General features: G+C 37.1%; 1 protein-coding gene across 4 annotated transcripts in view; it reads right to left on the minus strand.

The window, feature by feature from the left end:
* Window positions 1-21,706, minus strand: part of LPIN1 (lipin 1) — a 49,156-nt gene that overhangs the window by 3,828 nt on the left and 23,622 nt on the right. For 2 of the 4 annotated variants that reach the window (XM_071440677.1, XM_071440686.1), the window contains 12 exons: window positions 20,626-20,813; window positions 19,626-19,719; window positions 17,232-17,301; window positions 14,579-14,656; window positions 14,365-14,457; window positions 12,995-13,068; window positions 10,875-11,019; window positions 8,044-8,192; window positions 6,314-6,400; window positions 4,769-4,921; window positions 2,802-2,916; window positions 588-691 (listed from right to left, as the gene is read on the minus strand). In XM_071440677.1, the coding sequence (XP_071296778.1) occupies window positions 588-691; window positions 2,802-2,916; window positions 4,769-4,921; window positions 6,314-6,400; window positions 8,044-8,192; window positions 10,875-11,019; window positions 12,995-13,068; window positions 14,365-14,457; window positions 14,579-14,656; window positions 17,232-17,301; window positions 19,626-19,719; window positions 20,626-20,813 (1,350 nt within the window). The remainder of the gene's footprint in view (window positions 1-587; window positions 692-2,801; window positions 2,917-4,768; window positions 4,922-6,313; window positions 6,401-8,043; window positions 8,193-10,874; window positions 11,020-12,994; window positions 13,069-14,364; window positions 14,458-14,578; window positions 14,657-17,231; window positions 17,302-19,625; window positions 19,720-20,625; window positions 20,814-21,706) is intronic. The other 2 variants (XM_071440667.1, XM_071440658.1) reach the window with 1 other exon arrangement.

Consider the following 21,706-nt stretch of genomic DNA (forward strand, 5'->3'; position numbering starts at 1 on the left):
ACCCAGATCATCTGCTAAAATATTCAAGCACCACATTCTGCTTCTCTGCTTCTGTCCAGCTTGGCTCAAGCAGCTCCCTGCTCAACTGATTATTCATATTTGATACACATATCCTTCAATTAAGGACACCAACGCTTAAAATTACTAAAAGCCATTCCAGTGTTAGGGGTTAACAGTGCCTAAGCATCTTTCTGGGAGCATTTGACCCTCTCTTCAGATTTTGTTTTCTGGCTCTTCTAGATAGGAGATCCAGGAAAAGGAAATTTTGAAAAGGCCAGGAAAAGGCAGATGGAATCAGCACACTAGTGAGTCTCATTTTTATGCAGACTAAATCATCCATTTTTAAATCTTTTACATGAATAAAGTAGATGGAATTTATTATACTAAATATAAAAAAAATTCTTTTTGTCAGTTTAGCTGAAGGGAAGTGGAAAGTCTGTATTTTAATCTAAATCTTTTTTGTTTGGTTTGAAGTATTCTAAAGAATCCTTAATTACTAAAATCGAATGGATCTATGGGCAACTTGAGTCATAAGTTAGAGTAAATGAATTTAGTCCATGAAGTGTTAGAGATAAGAGATTACTTACGATGAGATGTTTGTCTTTGCATGCTCTTGTATAAGTTCTCCTTTAGGGTTAACTGTAAATATCCTGTTTAAAGAAACCCCCACTTGTTTGTATGAATAAACATCCTAAAAAGAATAAAAAAGAAGAAAAATCATGATTCTGCCTTTGCAAAATCATGTGTAATCTTGCTGTAATATATTACACAAAAGAACATATTTACACAGAACTGGTACTAAATTTACCTAGTTATTGTGTGCCTGAAATTCTCCATTATGTTACAAATGAGGTCAATCTAATGAAATGTTCATGAAACAGACAATTTCCTGCTAGATAAGAAGTTTGCCACTTCAGTTTAAACTGTTAATCAAAATCATGTTCATTTTTTTCAGTTAACTTCCCTTGACACAATAATAACATTCAGTAAAGAACTAATGACATTTGGTGTAAGAGCACATTAACACCTTCATTTTTCTTTCAGAGAATATTTCATGTCCTGTGTGCATTGTACCAAGTATGTTACAACAGTGTACAGAGGTTAAAATGTAACCAACACATAAAACAGGAATTATTTTTTAAGGGCAAGGTGACAAAATTCATAACAAATATGTCTATACCAAAGCCATCACTTAGCTTGAGTTCAGATTTGTGGCATATTCATATGGCATACTCCATGTCAGAACAAGGGAAAATGAAGGGAAAGCAAGATATAGATGCTAAAACAGCAGCAGTGAGCCACAGCAGGTAATGCAGATACAACTATGGAAAGTACAATCAGAAGTCAGAATTAAGAATGTCTTCTACAAAATTCATATTGTTAAAGAAAACAATAAATAAGTTTTGATCTGCTCTGAAGAAAAGCTTGAGAAAACCAAAATTGAAAATATCTCCCAGAAGATCAGAGCAAAACCAATTTCCATTTTGCTAACATAAATCATGGTTTCAAAAGCCAAGATGGTGAAAAACTGGAACGTTAATGAAACCACAAAGTTTATTATTATTTCTATATTGTTAAGACTGTTCAAAAAAATTAAGTAACTGAACAAAAGTGAAGAGAAGTCACTTCAAGAATTCAGCATCATGGCAGTCCAAACAATGTCTACACCTCTAACACCCATGTGTACAGAAATTTCCCTGAGTTTGTTCTTGGAAAAAACAATTGAAACCAAAAACATAACAAAACAACAACAACAACAAACCAACTTCCAAAAAAAACAAAAATAGAAAAACAACAGAAAACCCAGAGCAGAAAACTGAGAAAGTTGTGATCCTGAGCTATACAAAACCCATGGCACACTGCATACCTCAAGCCTGCACTCTGTCAGCAAGCATGAGAGTGATTACTTCAGAAACAGTAACTTACTGTTTAACTTAAAATAGTATTGAAATAAAATCATTATTTTAATGCATGTTTCCCTGAGGTTCAAAAAAAAATGGAACTAGAGGTAGTTATTATCCATAATACAACATCACAGAAGTTTTTAAAATGTTATTTCATAATCATATGTTTAAAGGTGCCTTGATAATGGAAACTTAGCTGCCTATAATATAACAGTTCAATACAGCAATGGGATAGTGAGGACCTCTGTAAGCTCTGACAAAATGCTTTTAAAGAAGGGGTAATTACATGCCAGGGTCCTCAGCCCAAGCCCATGAGACTGTTTCCTTCTCTTAACAGCATTCTTTGGTCCAGGACAGGAGCTTTCTATAGCCCAAATATCCAGTCTTCCAAAAGGTGATGGATCTGTTTTTCATTTTCTATGTCTAATATATCACTTTCCATCCTTTTCTATGTCCAATATATCATATTGGACATATCCTTTTCTATGTCACTTTCCATACAAAATAGGAGCTTTTGACTTTGATGGGACATTCAAGGTTATTTGAGTGTACTTAGAGAAGTGTAAATCCCACCAATATTAATCTGGAATATTTCCTGTCTGCCCACAGTTACCTCACTGCCACTGTATCTGTGTGAATTAAAATGAGATTACTGTTTCTACACAAGCTTAACTGCTAATTTATGCAGATATAACCTAGTTACTTTGCTGCTCTTCCATCTCTGAATCCTACATCATGGTATTTTTGAGGAAGAACCTTAATACTTTCTTTTGTACAGGGCCTAATAAAATGTGCCTAATTCTCATTTAAAGCTTCTAGGTTCTAATACAACACAACCACGAAATAACAGCAATGTTTCTGTTCTCTGCAACAGAAATAAATTCAGCTATTACTTACAGCAGGTCTGTTTCCAAAAGCAGCATAAAAGGGCTCTGTGTTAGGATAAAACAAATTCTTGATGTCTGTCAAACACTGAACTTTAAATTTTTCTGGCTTCTTTTCTATGACCTCCCTGAAACGATAAAAAGGAAGCTGAATAAGTACACATGAAATACACCACAAACCATTTTATCTTCTTTATTCAACATTTTCACCTGGCTAGATACTACTGCATAGCATCCACCCTTCTCCAATAAATCTTTCAGAAGTCAGATTGCCCATGAAAACAAAACAGTATTCCCAAGCTTACATAATGGGCACAGTAAATAAATCCTCTGAAACAAGGTAACTTCTATTGAAGCCTACATTACAATGATGGCTTACTGAGCAAGGATACTGGATTACAGGGAGTAGCTGCTAAATCAATCCTTATGAGACATAAACTCTCACCAAGTAAACTGCCTCCTGAGAACTGCAGAATGGTTCATAGATTATATTAGCCCTCATTGTTTATGGTGCTGGGTTTTTTTTTGAGATTTTATTGTTAAAACGATTGCAATCACCATATGTGCTAGAAGCACCTCAGCCTGTTAAGACACAATTAGAGTCAGATTCACCACCACTGCTGATTAGCAAAAGTTAAGGAATAAAGGAATCTTCTATTTCTCTTCAGCTGCTTCTTGCAGAATAGAGAATTCATTAATGAACACAGGAGTTATCTCATTTCTGGGCAAAAGCCCTTTCACAACAACTTCTCTTGGCAAGAGGAGTGAACAGGTGGCAGAGTCTGGAGTTCCCATAACATAGGAAGATGCCAGCATGACACAAAAACACTTAAGAAGCTCAGAATCCAAGATCCTAGTACCAACACAAATGTCAAGGAAGATCTGAATAGTACAGAAGTGTCACGGGAGTAAAGCAACCCTTTGGATCCATGTATAAATCAAGGCCTGAGAATGTGCAAAAGATGAATAAAAACCACCTTTCCTCAGTCTCACATACACTTGATCTCAAACTTACAAGGATTAAATTTATGGATAAAACAGTGAAGTAAATTTATTGCCCACACACCTCAGAAGTTACAATAGTGTACACTGAAAGATGGGCATTCCTTAGTCTAAACAAGATACCAAAAGGAGTATCATTTTAAAGGTATTTCTAGATACAAGGAGCATAAGATAGCAGTAACTACCCTTCACTGCATTTATTACTTAATCAGTCTGAGAAGTGCACTCTAATACCTCCATGGTTTCTTATATTTAGAATGTGGCTGGTAAGACAGCCTGTAGCATGTCACTCAATCAGGAGAACATCTGAACAACCTTCCATTAAAAATTCTAATGAAATATATCTTGTCACAGCAGCTTTTAACAGCTTAAAATATTTTCAGTAATCACTTGACATGCTTCGCTGCATTAGGCAGAAGGTACAATATTCATAATCTGTGCTGTTATTATTCACTCACCACAGTTCAACACCTAGGAAAGATAACATTGTCCTCACAGAATCCCACAGTGAAGTCAGCCATATAGAAAGTTCATTTCATTTTCACATGAATTTCTTCAAAACCCATCAAGAAATAACCTTCCACAAAAATATACTTATGCCAACTGGAACACCTTACAGGTAAAGGCAAGAATGATTGCTATGAAAATGTCCACAGAAATATGGGAAAAATGTGGACATTTCTCTCTAAATATGAACACACAATGTTAAACACATGAAGTCACCAAGCAGTACCTACTGGTAAACAGTGAACAAAGCTGTGCCTTAATATACACCTAAGATATAGACTAGGCAAAACTAGATAATGAGTAACTACTGAATTTTGGTCTTTCTCTAACAAAATATCTTAATTAAATTTTGCACCAATATGTAAAAAAAATTAATAATTTAATTATTTCAAGCACTCTCACTTAAAAAAGCTGATAATTCGGACTCCACCAACCTTAGTATCTGTCTCTGTAAAAGCAAAATTGCATTACCTGTGAAGAGCTGAGAATAGGCTGCTTGGACTCAGCAAAACTGGCCCCTGAGGCAGCACAGTTCCTCTTTCATTGACCCAGTGCAAGTATCCTCTGGTCATGCCTGCCATTCCAATAGCTCGTGCTGAGCAGTACAAAAATTTATATCCATTTCTGTGAGCAGATATAAAAGAAGAAACTACTGTAAAAATAAAGCAAGTGTTTAGATAGTGATAATTTTGTGGGTTTACTTTTACATGAATCAATCATGGCTGTTTAACAGTATGTTTAACCCAGACTTATTTTAAAAAGAGTAGAAACATTTATGCCAGAAAACTGGGTAATTAAAACCAATCTGGCCCTGCTGCATTTAGTGATTACACCTAAAGAGGGCTCATTTATCTCTGCTCCTCTCAGGCCTTGTGACTCCTTATGGTTATCTTTCCACTCCTGTGTGGTGGAACCATTGTCCTTAGAATTAACTGGAAAGACATCTGCAAAGAGGAAAACATTTGGCATGAAGCAGACAATGGTATATTGGCCTTTGTTGTATTAACAGTGTTGCATTCCTGCCTCTTGGGCCTCTGCAAAAAAAGATGTCCAGCAATAACACATTTTCTCAAGCTGGAACAACTTGAGCTTCAAAACACAGTATGAGAAGTAATCTTTAACCTGACACTGAAATGAAAGTTTTGGCATAAGTCACAGGTTGCCTTTGATTCTGCTCATGTTAGAATGAAATCCTATCTTATATTAGCTCAACTTAGCAGCTTACTTTCCAATTCCTACTGAAAAATTAATTTTCATAAAACAGACTGTATTCAGCACACGCATGGTCATTAGATCTAACTATTAAGCATTTATATGGCGTTCAGCTGTAATATAGCCACGACATAATTAACTCAGTAATTTGAAAACCAACATGACTCAAATCTATTTTTTGCCCTATGTTTATGATCATCAAAGCCCTAACAACTGATAATGCTGGTAGGCACAGAAATAACAACTGCAATTAAAAAAATTAATTAACATTTCCACCAAATGTAATGCAGAGGTTATACATAAAACTCAGCATGTGAATTCCCAGACTGTCCTGTATTTTCTGTGAACATGTTTGTCTAACATGCAGAGAAGTGTCGCTGGCATAATTTAGATTCCAATATCCATAATTTATAATTCATCATCCATGTAAAACAAAAAGCAATAAACAAACCTTAGCATAACTCTAGTACACAGAACAAATCAGATTAACTAAGAGGAGAGTAGTGATGTGTACCAGAGGCTCCTCACACGTTCGTGGTAATTTAAATATATAAGAAAAGCTGACATTCTTGCAATAAAGGAAAAACTCACAGATAGAGGGCTTTTGCTTTTGTTGTCACAAAGCAGGTTTTGCTCTGCATATCATGCAGGTAACATTGACACTGTGTAAGCATCACTAAAGCAAGAAGATATTGATGAAATTGACACCCTTATAGGTTAAGAGAAGCCAAGAGAAATTTAAATTTTTACACACAAATGAATAAACACAAGCCACAGATGCATGCAGATTTACTGAATACTCACTGGCTCACTTTATGGTACAACTTTGCAATCCCTTGGTGTGTCCAGTCTTTGCCAAGAGTTGGCAAAATATGACCTAAAGTATCTGACCTAAATAAATGAAGAACAATATAAGTGAGCTGAAAAAAACCCATAGTTATAATAACAGTCAAGTCTAATATAAATCCCACTAACTTACTTGGAAGCTGCAAATGGAAAAAGGTATTCTGTAAGGAACTGATTGTCATCAGAAGAGACTTAGGTTATTTCCCTTTTCTTTTTAGATAGACTGACATGCTCATCCTTGGCCATGTTGTTTAAATTACTCCTGTGCCCCAAGATGGATAAGCTTGTGCCCCAAAAGGTAATACAGAAGTCACAGCACACAAGCATCACTCAGACCTCTAGGAGGCCACCAATGCTAAACATAATTTTTGAGGTTTATGTTAAATGTTTTCTAAATAAACCAAACCTACCCATAATGGACATTTATGAGAAATTTAAAGTATGAGGTAAGTCACATTTTAGCTCACTTCAAACTAACTTCTCCACATTAAGCCAGGAGTTGGTCAGGCGTAAACTATTTTCAAATATTCATTCTGGCTTCAATGTATTTCTGGCTTTATATGATAGAAAAATATTTACACTATAATAACAAATAGTGCAAATGAGCATCTTGCTTGACAAAGTACTGTACAGATACACAGTAACAAGTCCACACCCTGAATAACTTGCATCTTAGAGGAAGAAATATTAGACAGTGGCTTAGGTTGGATTTGCACTGGCAAATCCACTGGCAAATTGAAGTGATTCAATAACTCTGGGCAGATCAACAGCAGAGGAAATAGATCCCACTCACTTCACTGAAGCTTAAGAAAGTAAAGTGGGGAGAGATGTTAATTTACATTGGCACCAAACGAGAAGTTTGACATACAATGGATAAATCACAAGGAAGAAGAGAATTTCAGTCTAAATCAAGTATTTTAATTTCCCACAGACTGCTCTTGAAAATTATTTTTCCTTGTTTTTTTCCTAATTAGATATAGCTAAGTTTGATTTTGAAATAATTAATTTCAAAACAAATTAAACATCTCACTACAAAAGACAATGCTTGTATTTTTATTTCATGTTTTCCCTGTTACACACACAATTGTTTTCCCTAGTGTTAAATACAATAAATAAATAGAAACCAGCAAGTCAGTAAAACCTTTCAGTCACTCCAAAATTAATGAGTTTTACCCAAGCTACAAATCTGAAACTTTCCATCAAATTCTAGTTCTGACATTGATTTTGGAGTCTAGTCTTCTAAGTAATAATGCCTAAGACTGGAATGCCCCAGGAGTGCCATTTAAAACAAAATTCACATTTCTTCTTTTTAATTACTCCTTCATATTTAATTACTCCTCTTAATTACTACCTACGTCATGAGTGTGATGCAACAAAAAGGTCAGGATTTTGCAGAAGGTCCTCCAATACTATCATGAAACGCCAACAGATAACAAATAATGGGTACATATGGCATGTGTCTATTAAATGAGGAATTCAGCTACAGATTGTTGTATTGTTTGAAAGCCAAATGTAAAAATTAAAAAAAAATTAAAAAAAAACCAAACAACCCAAAACCAAGAAACAAAACGTCCCAAAACACTTGTATATGAAGATTTTATGATTAACACTCCTTGTTAATTATATTTTCCTTTAAACTAAAGAGGAAAATCCTTGTATATAAAGTCTCTCCCTGTTCATGAACTCACCGTGTGATTGTTCCATCAATATCAGAAATAACAACTTTATCATCCCAATTCCATAGGTAAATGGTGCCTTCACAGCGGCAAGTGCCTTGATACTGGGTTGTAACACTAAAGGTCACATCATTAGGGCCATTCTTGAGCTTTAAGCTTTTCTGCAAGACATTATCAGCAAGGTGATCAACAACCTAAGCATGTGAAATGGACACAGTGTTAAAGCTGCACATGAGCATTGCTTTGGTGTTTTTGGCTGGGGAAGCTGGTGTGGATTTCTCCTCCCATAAAGTCAAATCCATTTGTGGGATTTTTTTTGGCCAAAGACCAGGGTGTACTTGGGGGGTAATTCAGAAGGATAGGGAGAACCAGTATGTGCCTCAGGGAGATTTAACACTGGAGGAAAAATAATCTGTGGTGTAAATTGTAGGCTGCAGAAAGCAAAGTAACAGCAACGACATGAACTGGTGAAGAATGAATTTTGCAAGGAGCAAGGGAAATGATCTGATGACCCGAGCTGGACCAGTGTTGGTGCCAACAATCAGGTATGCTGCTCTCCTGTCCTGACCACCCATTCCGATGCAATGGAGCCCAAGTCATGGATCGGGAGCGGTGGGGGAAGCCCATGGAATGGGAAAGTAGTGTGTATCTATGAAAGGATAGGATAGTAGTTAATGAAATGTATGTTTGGTATAGAGATGGGTTAAGAATGTAGTTAAATTGAATCTGTAGGTAAGGAGATCTCGATAATGAGAAATAAATACAATGGAACAGTTAGAAGATACATCAATTATGTGGGACCTGAGTGTGATACAAATGGTATGGAGTGGGGTGGAAATTGTTATAGGTCTGGCTAAGCTGGAGCTCACTTCCCCACAGCCACCGTCACAGTGCTGTGCTTTGCACTGGCAGTGCGAAAGGTGTTGGTGTTTTGGGCACTGCTGAGCAGCACTGGCACAGCACCAGCACTGTCTCTCCAACATTCCTTCCCCATCAAGGGGCTGGGGGTGGGCAGGATCCTGGGAGGGGACACAACCAGACCAGATGATCCAAATTAACCAAAGGGCTATTCCCTACCATCCAACATCAGCTTAGATATAAAAGTTAAGGAAAGGAGGAGGAACGAGGGGAATTTGTTATTTTACAATGTTTGCCTCCCACAGCTGGAGCCCTGCTTTCTGGGAAGTGGCTGAGCATCCCTCACTGGTGGGAAGCAGAGAATATACTTGTTTTTCTCTTTGTTTATCCACCTTAAGTTCTCTCCCCCATCCCACTGAGAAGGGGAGTGACAGAGCAGCTTGGCTGGGCACCTGCCATCCAACCAGTCAACCCAATTTGGTCACACTGAATTTTATTGCTTTCAGTAGAAGTATTCTAAACTTCAGTAGAAGTATTCTAAAAGACAACACCAGAGGCTTACCCTGTGTGGTGTATATTAGGAATTGATTTATAGAACAGAACAAAACAAATAAACAAAAAAATTCTGTTTCACAGTCAGGTAAATTAAAAAAAATCCCCAAATGTTCACAAACAGTAATAAATTATGGAATAGGGACCATCTATGGGCCCTTCCCACTCCGAAAGAAAGATGCATATGCAGAGAGAAATGTAACAAGAAGTTCCATAAACTCTAATTAAGACCTCTGCTAGGAGGATTTGTGTTCTTCATTATTTTATCTTTTTCATAAAATAACAGACCTCTCACACCACATGAACTGTTACCCTTCAGCCTGCACTAACTAACCTTAACTCTCCTACTTTTCTGCTCTTCACTGTCTCCTGTGCCACTTAGTGACATGTGAGACAAGAGGCTACTGATTTGATTCTATTTCAGAAGCTAGATGTTCATTTTCCCAAGACCTGTAGGAATTTAACCCTCTTTGTGCATCTTTTTCTTCATTATCTTTCACTGCAACTTTTCAATTAGCTAAAAAGTGAAAAGGAGGTGAGAATGCGGAACTCATGGGTAACTGGTGAATCTCCCCCACTTTTAAACCAATTTAAGAGAAGTTTTAACTTCAGCTAATTTCTGCAAGGTTTCTGAAACTGTGAAGTCCCACTTTATTTGTGTAACCCCTGCTCTCTCTTTCCAACAGAAAATACCCAACATGTCTCATCTGTCTCTTGGGAAAAACTGCATTTCTTACAAATTATCCAGGCAGTGAGTGATGGGCTGTTAAATGCTGTATGTCTCATGTGGATTTCCTTCAGAAAATTAATTATCTGTACCTAAGATGACAAGAAGTATTTCCCTATAGTAGCCCATTTTTCCAGATCAAATTGAAATGTACAGAACACAAAACTGCAACAGTTTTGTCATCATTAGCCAAAACACCTCTGTCACAGAGGAAAAGAATTGGCTTCAAAGAAATTAATAAGCTCCAAAGAAATCAATAGCCTGGCCTCATTATAAATTCAAAAGCAGCTTTTTCAGAAATTACTAACAGAAAACTATTTATGCAAAATATGACTATCTGCCTATAAATGAGAAAAAAGGAAAAGAGAGGAAGGAGCAAGAAGAGAGGCCTGTTAACATATACACATTTCACATACTACAAGGAAGGGTGTGGTTCCAATACACTTACTCAGGTGACAAATACACAATTTGGAATTTGATATTTTTCTAAATTACATCCCACCTCCAAACCCCAGCACTTGCTGCAAGGAACAACATTCATGTTTAATACAGAAAAGAGAAGGGAAAAGGCTTTTTTGAAAAATATAATGAGAGAGAATTAAAGGCAGGACGTAAGAGCTAATTAAGCTTTGAAGCCTGAAAAACAGTAAAGATTTATGTTGTATTAGAAATGCCATTTCAGGACAAGGATGTAAAATTAACTCACAAGTTGGTCAGAAGTGAGTCGAAGTGATTTTTTGTAACTGATTCCAGACAATAATGAGAGATGACTGGAGTTGGCTTGCAATGACCCGAGGTTTTGTTTGGCAGCTCTTGGGTCTTCATCGCTTGAAGAAGATTCATCTTTTATTCTGGAACATCGCACACACAGAAAATGATGTTATCATGCCCGTAAATGCATCTCAGTAGCCATTAAAAATGCATTAACAGTGAGTCACCAAAGAAGTCATTGATTCTCTGCTACCAATACTGTCTCACAGGAGGTCATTCATATAATGGGTTTTAATATATCAATGAAGTACCAAACTTTCATTCACACATTGCCCATTATTCAAACTTGGATTGTTACAGGCAAGTGAATGGCTATAACAGTTTTCATTATTTAAATTTAATGAATATAAATTAATGTATTATATTAACTCAAAAATCTCATATGATGAAAAAATAGTACCCATTAGATACTACAACTTTAAAACGCCTCTGTTCTCAAAAGAAGAGGCACTTGCTATGCTGGATTTCTCTTTCCCTCTTCTCTCCTCCCCCAAAGAATCTAAAAATTAATTTTAAAAAAAGGCAGGTTGTGGAAGTTTTATTAAATAAAATAACTCCTCAAGTTCTTTCAATGAGCAACTTCAAATAACAGGATTATTCATTTCCGGGATTTGCAGGATTACCCTGTTCAGAATACAATTATGAAAAGTCATAAAACCTGAGCTCCCTCACAGTATTCTGTTTAAATGCACATTGGAATAATTACTTTTGTTCTCCTACAACCATTTTTAGAAATTTCTTAAGGATATTCTTCCTCAGAAAGAATGTTTTCCTACAGTAAAAAATCCTATCACTGTAGGCGTAAGTTAAAACTCTTTCAGATCCTACAGATCTGATCTTTAAAACAATCAATATTTGGCCTTTCACTGCAATCACACCTGGAGGTTTGTTTGGTAGTCTTGACCCAATATCAAGGTACTGCATGTCATGACTAGCAACGTTTAAAAGCCTATCTTATCCTTTGTGACATGTGATCTCAAAAGCTTTACTCAACATCCCACTTGGGCTATTTTGCTTGCAAACAATAAATTTTTAATGAGAGATTTCTAAGGCCCGGTAAAACTTAAACGAAGTTTAAGAAGAATACCAATTTCAGAATCTAGTCTGCTTGAACTCTTGATCCCACTTTAAACTTTGTTTTTAAACAACCATGTAAGAAACAGACCTATATACCCCTTGTCATCCTTAAAAGGAAAATCAGCCTTTCCAATTAACTCTGGTTCTCAGTCTCAGAGAGGCAACAGAGACAACAGCTAATCTCCTTCAGAATGAGGAATCCTCCTTCCAGCACATTTGCCTGGACTCCAACTGCTGACCACCAGAAAGAATGAGAGCTTTTTGTTTCAGAAGGGCAACCCCTGAACCTCACTTAATGAGCATAAAGCAATATTTGAATCTGGTCCATTTCAGCTGTAACTGCAGTCAGCATAAACAAGATGTCTTTACATTAAGATGCATATGCACAGAAAAGGGACAAGGTAGGAGAGCTGTCCCTGGCTAACTCATCCCTCTAAAGCAAGCTAAAACTCATGTCATGGACCCCACAAAGGTGAGATTGCAGCTGTATAGTGTGATTGTTAGGGGCACAAGGAAGAGACTTCTGCAATCCTGGAAAGAAGCAACAGAAAACCATGACTATTGCCTGTGAAAAACACTCTGGGAAGTCCCTTAACTTCCCAAAGTATGCAAGAACCAATTAATTTGTCAGGCCATAAATCTAAATAAATAAAAAAAATTAAGCAACTGGGATCTGACAACAGCTTGGTCTCATCTATGATGTTCCCTTAAAAACTCTAGAGAAATACATGTAGCTTTGGAGAACTGCTCCAATTAGAGTGTGTTTCCAAGGGGCTGGAATTAGAGTCCCAGAGCTGCCAGCCAAACCACAGAAATGCCAGTAGGGACCTCCTACTTGCACTTCTGTGGTGCAATGAGTAACAAATTTAAAGTATTTCACTGACACAGTATTTCTTTGTTTGAATAGCTGAGGTAACTTGCTTTCATTTTTAAATGATCACTCTTGCTTGTTTCGGGTACAGATGATTTTGGGTGTACCTGTTTGCCCTGCTCATCTGTGAAGATTCTTCTGTAAGTCCACTCTCACTCATGCCTTGCTCTGGCTTTGTTTCCTGTAAAAATAAAAGTATGAGTAGCTGTGCATCTCCTGTGGAGCAGAAAGTAGATGTTTTTAGAAAAATAGTTGAAAATCAAATTCTGCCTTGTACAGACTTGGTAAAAATCAAACATGTGTTTGTCTCCTTTGTCTGTAGGCAAAATAAAACCCTTAAAGAATAAAGGCAGTACAAAGAACTAAAAACTGCAACTATAAACTCAGAACAATAATTAAGTTTTACAGGGAGGAAGTAGGGAAATATCAGGTTTAACATCTAGTACTGTTGAAGTTCTGGGATCAACTCCATAGCTACACAATTCATACACCTCAAATAGCTAGATTTCACCTGAGAAAGCAAAGTACGACTTGGGAGAAGGAAAAACCCCCCACAAATTACCTTTCAGAGAATCATTTAAATCTTAAATCCAGTAAAACTTGCTAAAGTGCTTTTATCTTGAGTAGATGCTGAACACTACCAAAGTTATTCCACAAGATTTTTAAATAGTGCTTTACATAGTTCCATTTAAAGTCACCACAGCTCAAGAGATAATCAAATACTTCCAGAGAAAATCCTGAAAACTTCAAACGACTATAAAACTAAAACCTCATGCTCTGAAACCCACACCCACTGATCAGTACAATGGTTATCTCATGCAAGGTTAAAGAACTTCTTGACAGAGGCACAAACATAAAATTGCATTAAAAGTAATTTTCTCCCCTTAAGTACTAATGCTTCAGTAGTATAGATTAATATGAAGAGGTTTTATTAGCCAACAATATTTCACATAAAACTTTGGAGTTTTTAGTTTTCCAATGTTCATCCATGACTAAGATTATTATCACAAACTTCTAACGCTCTGAAAAGAAACTCAAAAAGATTTTCAAACCAATATATAGTCCATTTGGCATCTTAGGTTTTGCTGAGTTTTACAGCTCACTCTACTCATAAATATGTCTGCTCTTCGACCATCAAAAGAAAGATGCTGAGAGGTAGGTAATCTGAGTGAAAACTTTAAATTAGTGGCACAACTCTGATTCTAGGTTTCCAAACAGAGATTTAATACATTCGATACTACTGCCTCAGATCTGTGTAATGAAAATAAATCAAAACTCTTCAGGCAAATGTTTCAGGTAGGGTCTGATCCAAAGTTTTCTGAAGTCAAAACAAACCAGACCTCAGACCATGTTTAACGTGCACACCCTCAGTCAAAGTGAGTACCAAGTTACCTTCTGAAGTTCTGAGGGATGAGTATGCAGATTCCAGCCCTCCCACTGCAAACAGAAGGAAACTCTGCTTGCTTCTTAAACTTACCTCTTTAATAGTGCTGTTCCTCCCTCGCCATGAAAACCACCATCTTCCACCTTTCTTTGGCATCTTGTCCCTCATTATAGATTCCACAGTTGCCTGTGATAAATGGATGGTAACATAAAAAAGGCCCAAAATAAAGGACAACCTGACATACATAAATGAAAAGTGCCAAACACACAGTTTTAACTGATAATAAATAGAATAAAAGTAAACATACTGTCTGTGGACCATAAATTCTACTAAAGCAAAATCTAATGGTATCCAGAGCTGCTCTGAAGTAACTTAGGCATGAATACTTATGGTATTTTTAAAAGGAAAATGAAAAAGAAATCAAATCAAAGAAGAAAAAAAGCATAAAGAGATGTTAGTATAATGTCTAGAATGGAGAATCTGCTATTTCTAAGTTATTTAGTACAAATTATACATTTAAAAAAAAATCACTTCCTAAAGGAGGCATCATGCAAAACAGTAACAAACTGACATGCAAGAGAGTTATTTACAAAGTTTGTATTCAATCACCAGCTTAGCAAAGAGTAAAGAAGTTACTAGCTTTTATGAGTTTATGAGTTATGAATTTATGAATTATCATGCTATGAACTTGACTAAAAATGTTAGAATAGTTTCTTTGATAAACATTTTCTACTTTACATTGGTTCTACATACTAGACACCAGTAGAAAAGTTCTTTGAATCCATAATGACTGGAGCCTTATGCACTGCAACAAGGGGAGCTGAATTCTTTCACTCAGAGAGAAGCAACAGATGAATGGGAAAATATTAAGGTAAAAGTGGCCACAGGGTTTCTTACACCCTAGAACAGCTTGGACACTATTTCTGAGATGACAGCTCCCATTGCAAGTAAGGTCACCAAAAGAAAGCTGTGATGTTGATTAATGATTTTTTAAAAAAATTCTAAAACTCTTAGCAATTAAGAGGGGACTGTGTTCAGATAATGTGTGGCACAATGGATCCCTTTTTTCAGTTTTTCCATAGGTTTTCTTCACTATATTATCTAAAGTATATTAGAAAAAAAGAAATGACAGAAAAATAAAGTTGAGTTTTTCAAACAAAATAAAAAAAAAACAGGGAGCAGGTGGAGCTATGGAGAATGGAGTGCCACAATTGAGAACAATAGCAACGATTTAAGGGGATTCTCAAACACGTCAAGAACTTCAAGCAGATATCCTATACACTTTTAGTGGGGGAATTCACATGCCTACAATTAGATGCGCATATGAGTGTATTTTACAGAACATCAGTGAATTTTTTTTGCAAAAGCATCAATTTTCAAATACTTCATAAACTGTTTATTATTCAAGTATCTTAGTATTTCAATTCCTTAACCTCATTACTACAGCAAATCAAAACTCTAAGTAACAAGTCATGAAGAAAACCAGTAGGATGACTGGTAACATAAATGAGTCATTTTAGTTTCAGAGGTACAGTAAACCAAGCAAACCTTTCCAAAAATACAGATTGTTCAAACTATAAATATTGGCTTCTCCACTAAATTAAAACTGCACTCTCAAGAAAGTTATTAGCATTCAGAATATAAATTAACCATTAAAAAAACCCAAGCACATTGAATTACACATAGAAGATTTTTCTCAACTGATAACCTATATGAATAATGACATAAGTATAAAGCTGTTGAAAGAATTGCCATCTGCTGTAACATTACGGAAAAAATATTTTATAGCACTTCTTTCCATTTACACATCCTAGGCAAAACCCAAGACATCTGGCTCAGGCTTTGAAGTGTTTAATTTAAAATGTAGTTACATTCTTTTTATTGCCAATGAAGACCCAAGAGGCACCTATCAAGATCTGAATCACACTGTGTGAGCACCCAACAAATATAGAGTACGATAACTATGTACCTTCTGTGGGCATTTGAGTTCCATGGGATGAATCCCACCTTTGATGATTACCAGAACATTTGCAGTAATGCACAAAACATCTGGCTCTGTGACATCTTTGAAATTCAAGCAATGTTTACCTGATATTTGAGATTTTTAGGCTCAATTTATTTTATACTGGGATGGTACCATGCAGCTGTACATGACTGCATATAGAGGTAACATGACACTAAGAAAGAAACACTGGCAGAGAGTATTCTGGGCTTTGGAGAAATTTTTAGTCTACAGTGATAGCAATAGAGATAGCATTTGAATTCACACATATCCCAAAGACATGTGAAGTGCTGCAAATGGCAGGAGGAAAGTTTAGGTTCAAAAATTTATTAAATCCATGTCTAACCAGGACACAAAATAGGGGTAGCGGTGATATTAGTTCTTTATATACATTTACAGTATTTCTGTCATGAGCACCTATGTGGCACAAGGTCATGTGGCATTGAACTAACTTCTTCAGCACATTTATATAAGCCAACACAGAGTCATAGAGCTATCTGGCACTACCTACCTCGGTTATGAACAACCAACTGAGAAACAAAAAGCTAGCAAGCTGCAGGCCTTCCTCATCTAGTATTTAAACCTTATTCACTGAGCTTATTTGTATTTATTTAATAATATATGCAGTATAGATATAAAACAGAAAGCAAACACCAAGTTTGCAGCTACAGCAAACACTAACATGGGTCAATGTAATTTATGTTTGAAATTCATATTAATTAAATAAAAGTGAAGTTTTCCTACTTCAAAATAGTTGTAATAACTTTAGCCTAGCAAACAAACACTATTCACAGACCAAACTTAGTCCTTATTTAGGCCATAACATAAGACAGACAAATGGTTATATGTGGGTAGATTTTACTGATGTGCAGATTCTCTTGTACAACCCATTTCCCTCCCTTAATCAGTGGTACTTTTTAAAACTCCTCCTCTTACCAGCCTTCATGTTCAATCTCACCTTTGGCAAAGGTTTCTGGAATGCCTGCATTGCCAGCAGAAGGGGACCAGCTGTCGTCCAGTTGTAGTACCTGGGCATGCAAGGGAGACAATTACAGCATTTTGTAACCCCAAAAGCCCCAATTCACAATCTACCTGGTATTCACCACCTGGCAGGTTAAAGCCATGAAGCACAGATCAAACTCTGACCTGCACTAGTAATAACAGACCCATCTTATTTCACAGAATGCTCACAGGTATTTACCACTTTTATTTTATTTACCATTTTTCAGGGTATGCAAGAGAAGCTAGGCCTTGAGCAGAAAGGGTGTTTGTCACACATTACTCAAGTCATCATAGAATCACAGAATGGTTGGGTTGGAAGGGACCTTAAAGATCATCTAATTCCAACTCACCTGCCTTGGGCAGGGACACCTTCCACTAAATCAGGCTGCTCAGGGCCCCATTCAATCTGGGCTTAAGCACTTCCAGGGACATCCACCACTTCCCTGGACAACCTGTTTCAGTAACTCACCATCCTTACAGTAATAAAGAATTTTTCATCTAAAACTGTTCCCCAGTATCGTATCACTTTTACTACATAAAAGGTTGCTCTCCCTCTTTTTTCTAAGTCCCCTTTAAGTACTAAAAAGCTGCAATGAAGTCTCCCCAGAGCCTTCTCTTTTCCAGGCTGAACCCCAACTCTCTCAGCCTGTCCTCACAGGAGAGGCACTCCAGCCCTCTGATCACCTTTAATGTCCCTCCTCTGAACTCGCTCCAACAGGTCCCTGTCTGTCCTGTGCTGGAGACCCCAGGGCTGGATGCAGCACTGCAGGTGAGGTCTCAGCAAGCAGAGGGGCAGAATCCCCTCCCTTGACCTGTCCCTGCTGCTTTGGATGCAGCCCAGGACATGTTTGCCTTTCTGGGCTGCAAACACACTCTTGGCCCATGTCCAGATTTTCATTCACCAGAACCCCCAAGTTAGTCTGTACAGAGCTGCTCTCAATGAGTTATCTCCCCGCCTGTACTCATATCTGGGATTGCTCCAAACCAGCTGCAGCTGGTTTGCATTTTAACTTCTTGAATTTCATGAGTTTCTTGTGGGCCCTTTCCTCAATTTTGTCCAGGTCCCTCTGGATAGTATCACTTCCTTCTGTTGATTCCACTGCACCACTCAGCTTTGTGTCATCTGCAAATGTGCTGAGGGTGCACTCGGTCCCACTGTCTGTGTCACTAACAAAGATATTGAAGAGCATCAGTCCTCAGGACAGAGCCCTCAGGGACATCAGCTTCCATCTGGACAGAGCTGTTGACCACAACACTCTGGCTGCATCCATCCAGCTACAGTCCTTATTATATTCCTCTTTATCACAGCATAAGCCATACTTCTGCAAGCTTTTTTCACTGTTTTTCCATCAAGGAGCCACATAAAACTTAGGGGCTGTAGTCTGTAGGATGTCAAGCTCCTGTTATTATACACTGAACATGGCTCAACCCTTGTTGCAGACAGTAAGACAATTAGAGTATCCATTGTCTAGGGAAGATGAAGTTCACAAGACATTAAGAGAATATGATATTTAAGGTCCTCACTAAGGTCACCTCTCTTCCCAATAAATTCAGCAGGCAGATAAATACAGTGTCAGGGAAGCAATGAGTGGCTCACCTCAGACCACAGAGAGCTGAGGTCAGGTATGAGGCTGACCACAATAAAAACTATCACCTGGTACATTAGCCTTGCATGACCCATGGCTGTGACCAAGGGTAGCCAAAGCTCTCCTGGAGCAGCACAAAGCCATGATCTCTCCTCTGTTCGCAAGGTGCAAGGAACTCTCAAGTTAAAGAAACCCCAAAAAGCTGCATCTGGCTTAGATCACAGCACTGTCCCACTGCCAACAATACAAACATACAAAAAAATGTCTTAGCCTTGCAGAAATGGAAGCCTCATACTCATTGGGTGAAGTTTGACAAATCTTGAAAAGCAATGCCTCCACAAAGGCATATTAGCAAAATATTCAGTATGTACAAAAAAATTGCTTGGTACTGAGTGACTGGAAGCCGACTGATGTATCCCTGTAAATATTAGTAATTCAAACTGGCTCAGGGCGAGCCTTAGCAAGTTCACATCGTATTTCATTTTTACTCTGTCAATTGAATGTGAATACTATTAGCATTTAATAACAGCTTCTTGAAATTCAAATTGTGTCAGTAACAGGTCATCTGAAACTGCTCTTCACTTTCAATTCAAAGGAGGAAAGGTAACTAGAAGAACCTCAATTTACTAGGGAGTTGACTCTTTCTAGATGAATCCAAGCTACAAACATTCAAAACCTGGTTTTCAGCTATAGTTATACTGATGTAATGCACTGAAGTGACAAAGAAGTGTCTTTGTTACAACAGTAATATGAAATATACTTACTTATTTCCAATCTTAACCACAAGGTTAGGGTCATCAATGATAGCAGGATTGTCCACAAACTGCTGATATGTTACTGCATGTTCTAAGAACTCTTCTGTGGGGGAAAGAAGTTGCATTTGTAAAGCATGCATTTATAGATGCCTCGGATGGGCCAACCTAAACCTCTCAGCACCTCTTACACACATTGGTTACACCTTCATTACAAGGGTACTGAGATTTAACTGCAATATGGAAGTTGTTCAGAGACTCTCAATCTTAGAAGATGAGGGTTTCTTCGTTTCTGGGTGTTTTTCCTTTCAAAATACAAGCTAAAGTGAAAGCTCAGGGACTGAACTGCGAGGGAGGAAAATCTCCTTTTAGAAAAATTATGTCATTTACAAGTGATTCAGATGACAGTATGACTCAAATAAATCACAGGATATTTGAAACATTTTAATAAGTAGCTTGTGAGCAGCAGTCTGTGTGGCATCAGGCTCATATGATTTTATGATACCACATTACTGCAGAAAGTGCAAGTGTTAACACATTTATTTTCACATTATGCCACTAGAAGTTTAAGGCACAAAGTATTGTGATTTATCTAAATGTTACACAAGAAACTGGAGGTAGGGTAGGAATCAGGTTGAACTTTTCAACTCCTTCTCCTTATGTCCCCATTTATGGACCACCTTTTTCACTCCTGACTCTAAGAGCTGTGAATTTCCTAGCTATATGCTGTACTAAGTGGCAAAAGTATCACTAAGACTACTGTGATACAAAACATAGCACTATCAGGAAGTAAAAATACCAATGAAATACTTCCAAAAATTTTCATATATAGTGGATTGTTCAAATGTGTTAAAAATCATGAGAGGTTCTAGGAAGTTTATCATTACATGGCCAGTATTTATTTTCTCAAGCCAGTGCTGAGCACAGCCACAGGAGGGCTCTGCAGCCTCAGGCTGGGAAGCTCAAACCCAGCTGCCAGCACACGTCTGCAATTCACACGGTCATCCCGTACCTTTGGTTATCTCTTTGTTCTCAGTCAGACCTCCGCAGAGAGAAATGGCAATGGAGGGCAAATCCCGGATTCCATCCGAGATGCTCTCAGCCCCGCTGTCAACACCCGAGCTCCCGACAGACTGCGGAGAGTGGCTGGCCGGCCGCGGCCCCACGTCGGCCGTGCTCCTGCTTTGGGCATTATCCCCACTGGAACAAAAAAATCAGCAATTCAGTCTTCATGTGTTCATTCCCAAATTCACTCCATTTAACAAGTAAAGCTTAGGGAATAAAAAAGGAAAAAAAAAGAAAAACTTTTGTTTAAGTTTTACAGCAAAACAAAACAAAGTAATATAGGTCTTGGTCCAATATTAGATTGCTTCTACTTACTTGTCTAAACTAGGCATGTTTATAATTAACTGCAATTAACTCAGCCCACTTATTTATAAGAGCTAAGAAAATAAGACAATAAACTGTATAATCTTAATAGACAAAATAATTATATAATAAGCAGAGTTTATACTAGTAGAACTATTCCCACACAGGAACAAGAACAAGCATGTAAGTTTGTTATTATATTTATACTAACTATATAAACTGATAGTTAAACACAAACAATGTGTATGTTTGTGTATTTATGTGTCATGTATATATAAATAAAACACTCCACATGTAAACTACTAGGATTAAAATTTTCAGAAACAATAAATTATTATACCTACTTAAAATCTGATGAGATCAATCTTACGAAGTTCAAGCTCATCAAACTCTGCTTTCCACTTCAGAATTATATGAATGCATTTGAGAAAGAAATTTTCAATCCAACATTTTCCCCATATAACTAATCCTTCTCAGCTTTATTGAAATGCTAATATTACAGCAGCTGAGTTTAAGCAAGCAAAAAAAGAAAAGTAAATTACACAAGCTGCTTTAGTTGTTGCTCAATGACTTTCATCAAGTGACTAGAGTATACATTGAAAGAGAACTATAAATGCTGCAAGAGGCTCCAATAAAGATCAGAACAAGTTGGAAGTTGTATGTTCAGGGTGCAGTTTTTTTCATATATAACTCTGTCATTCATCTTCCAAAAATTATTTTCTCAC

This window comes from Agelaius tricolor, unplaced genomic scaffold, assembly GCF_023055355.1.
Source record: "Agelaius tricolor isolate 1412-34295 unplaced genomic scaffold, bAgeTri1.0.p SCAF_1, whole genome shotgun sequence".
Taxonomy (NCBI): domain Eukaryota; kingdom Metazoa; phylum Chordata; class Aves; order Passeriformes; family Icteridae; genus Agelaius; species Agelaius tricolor.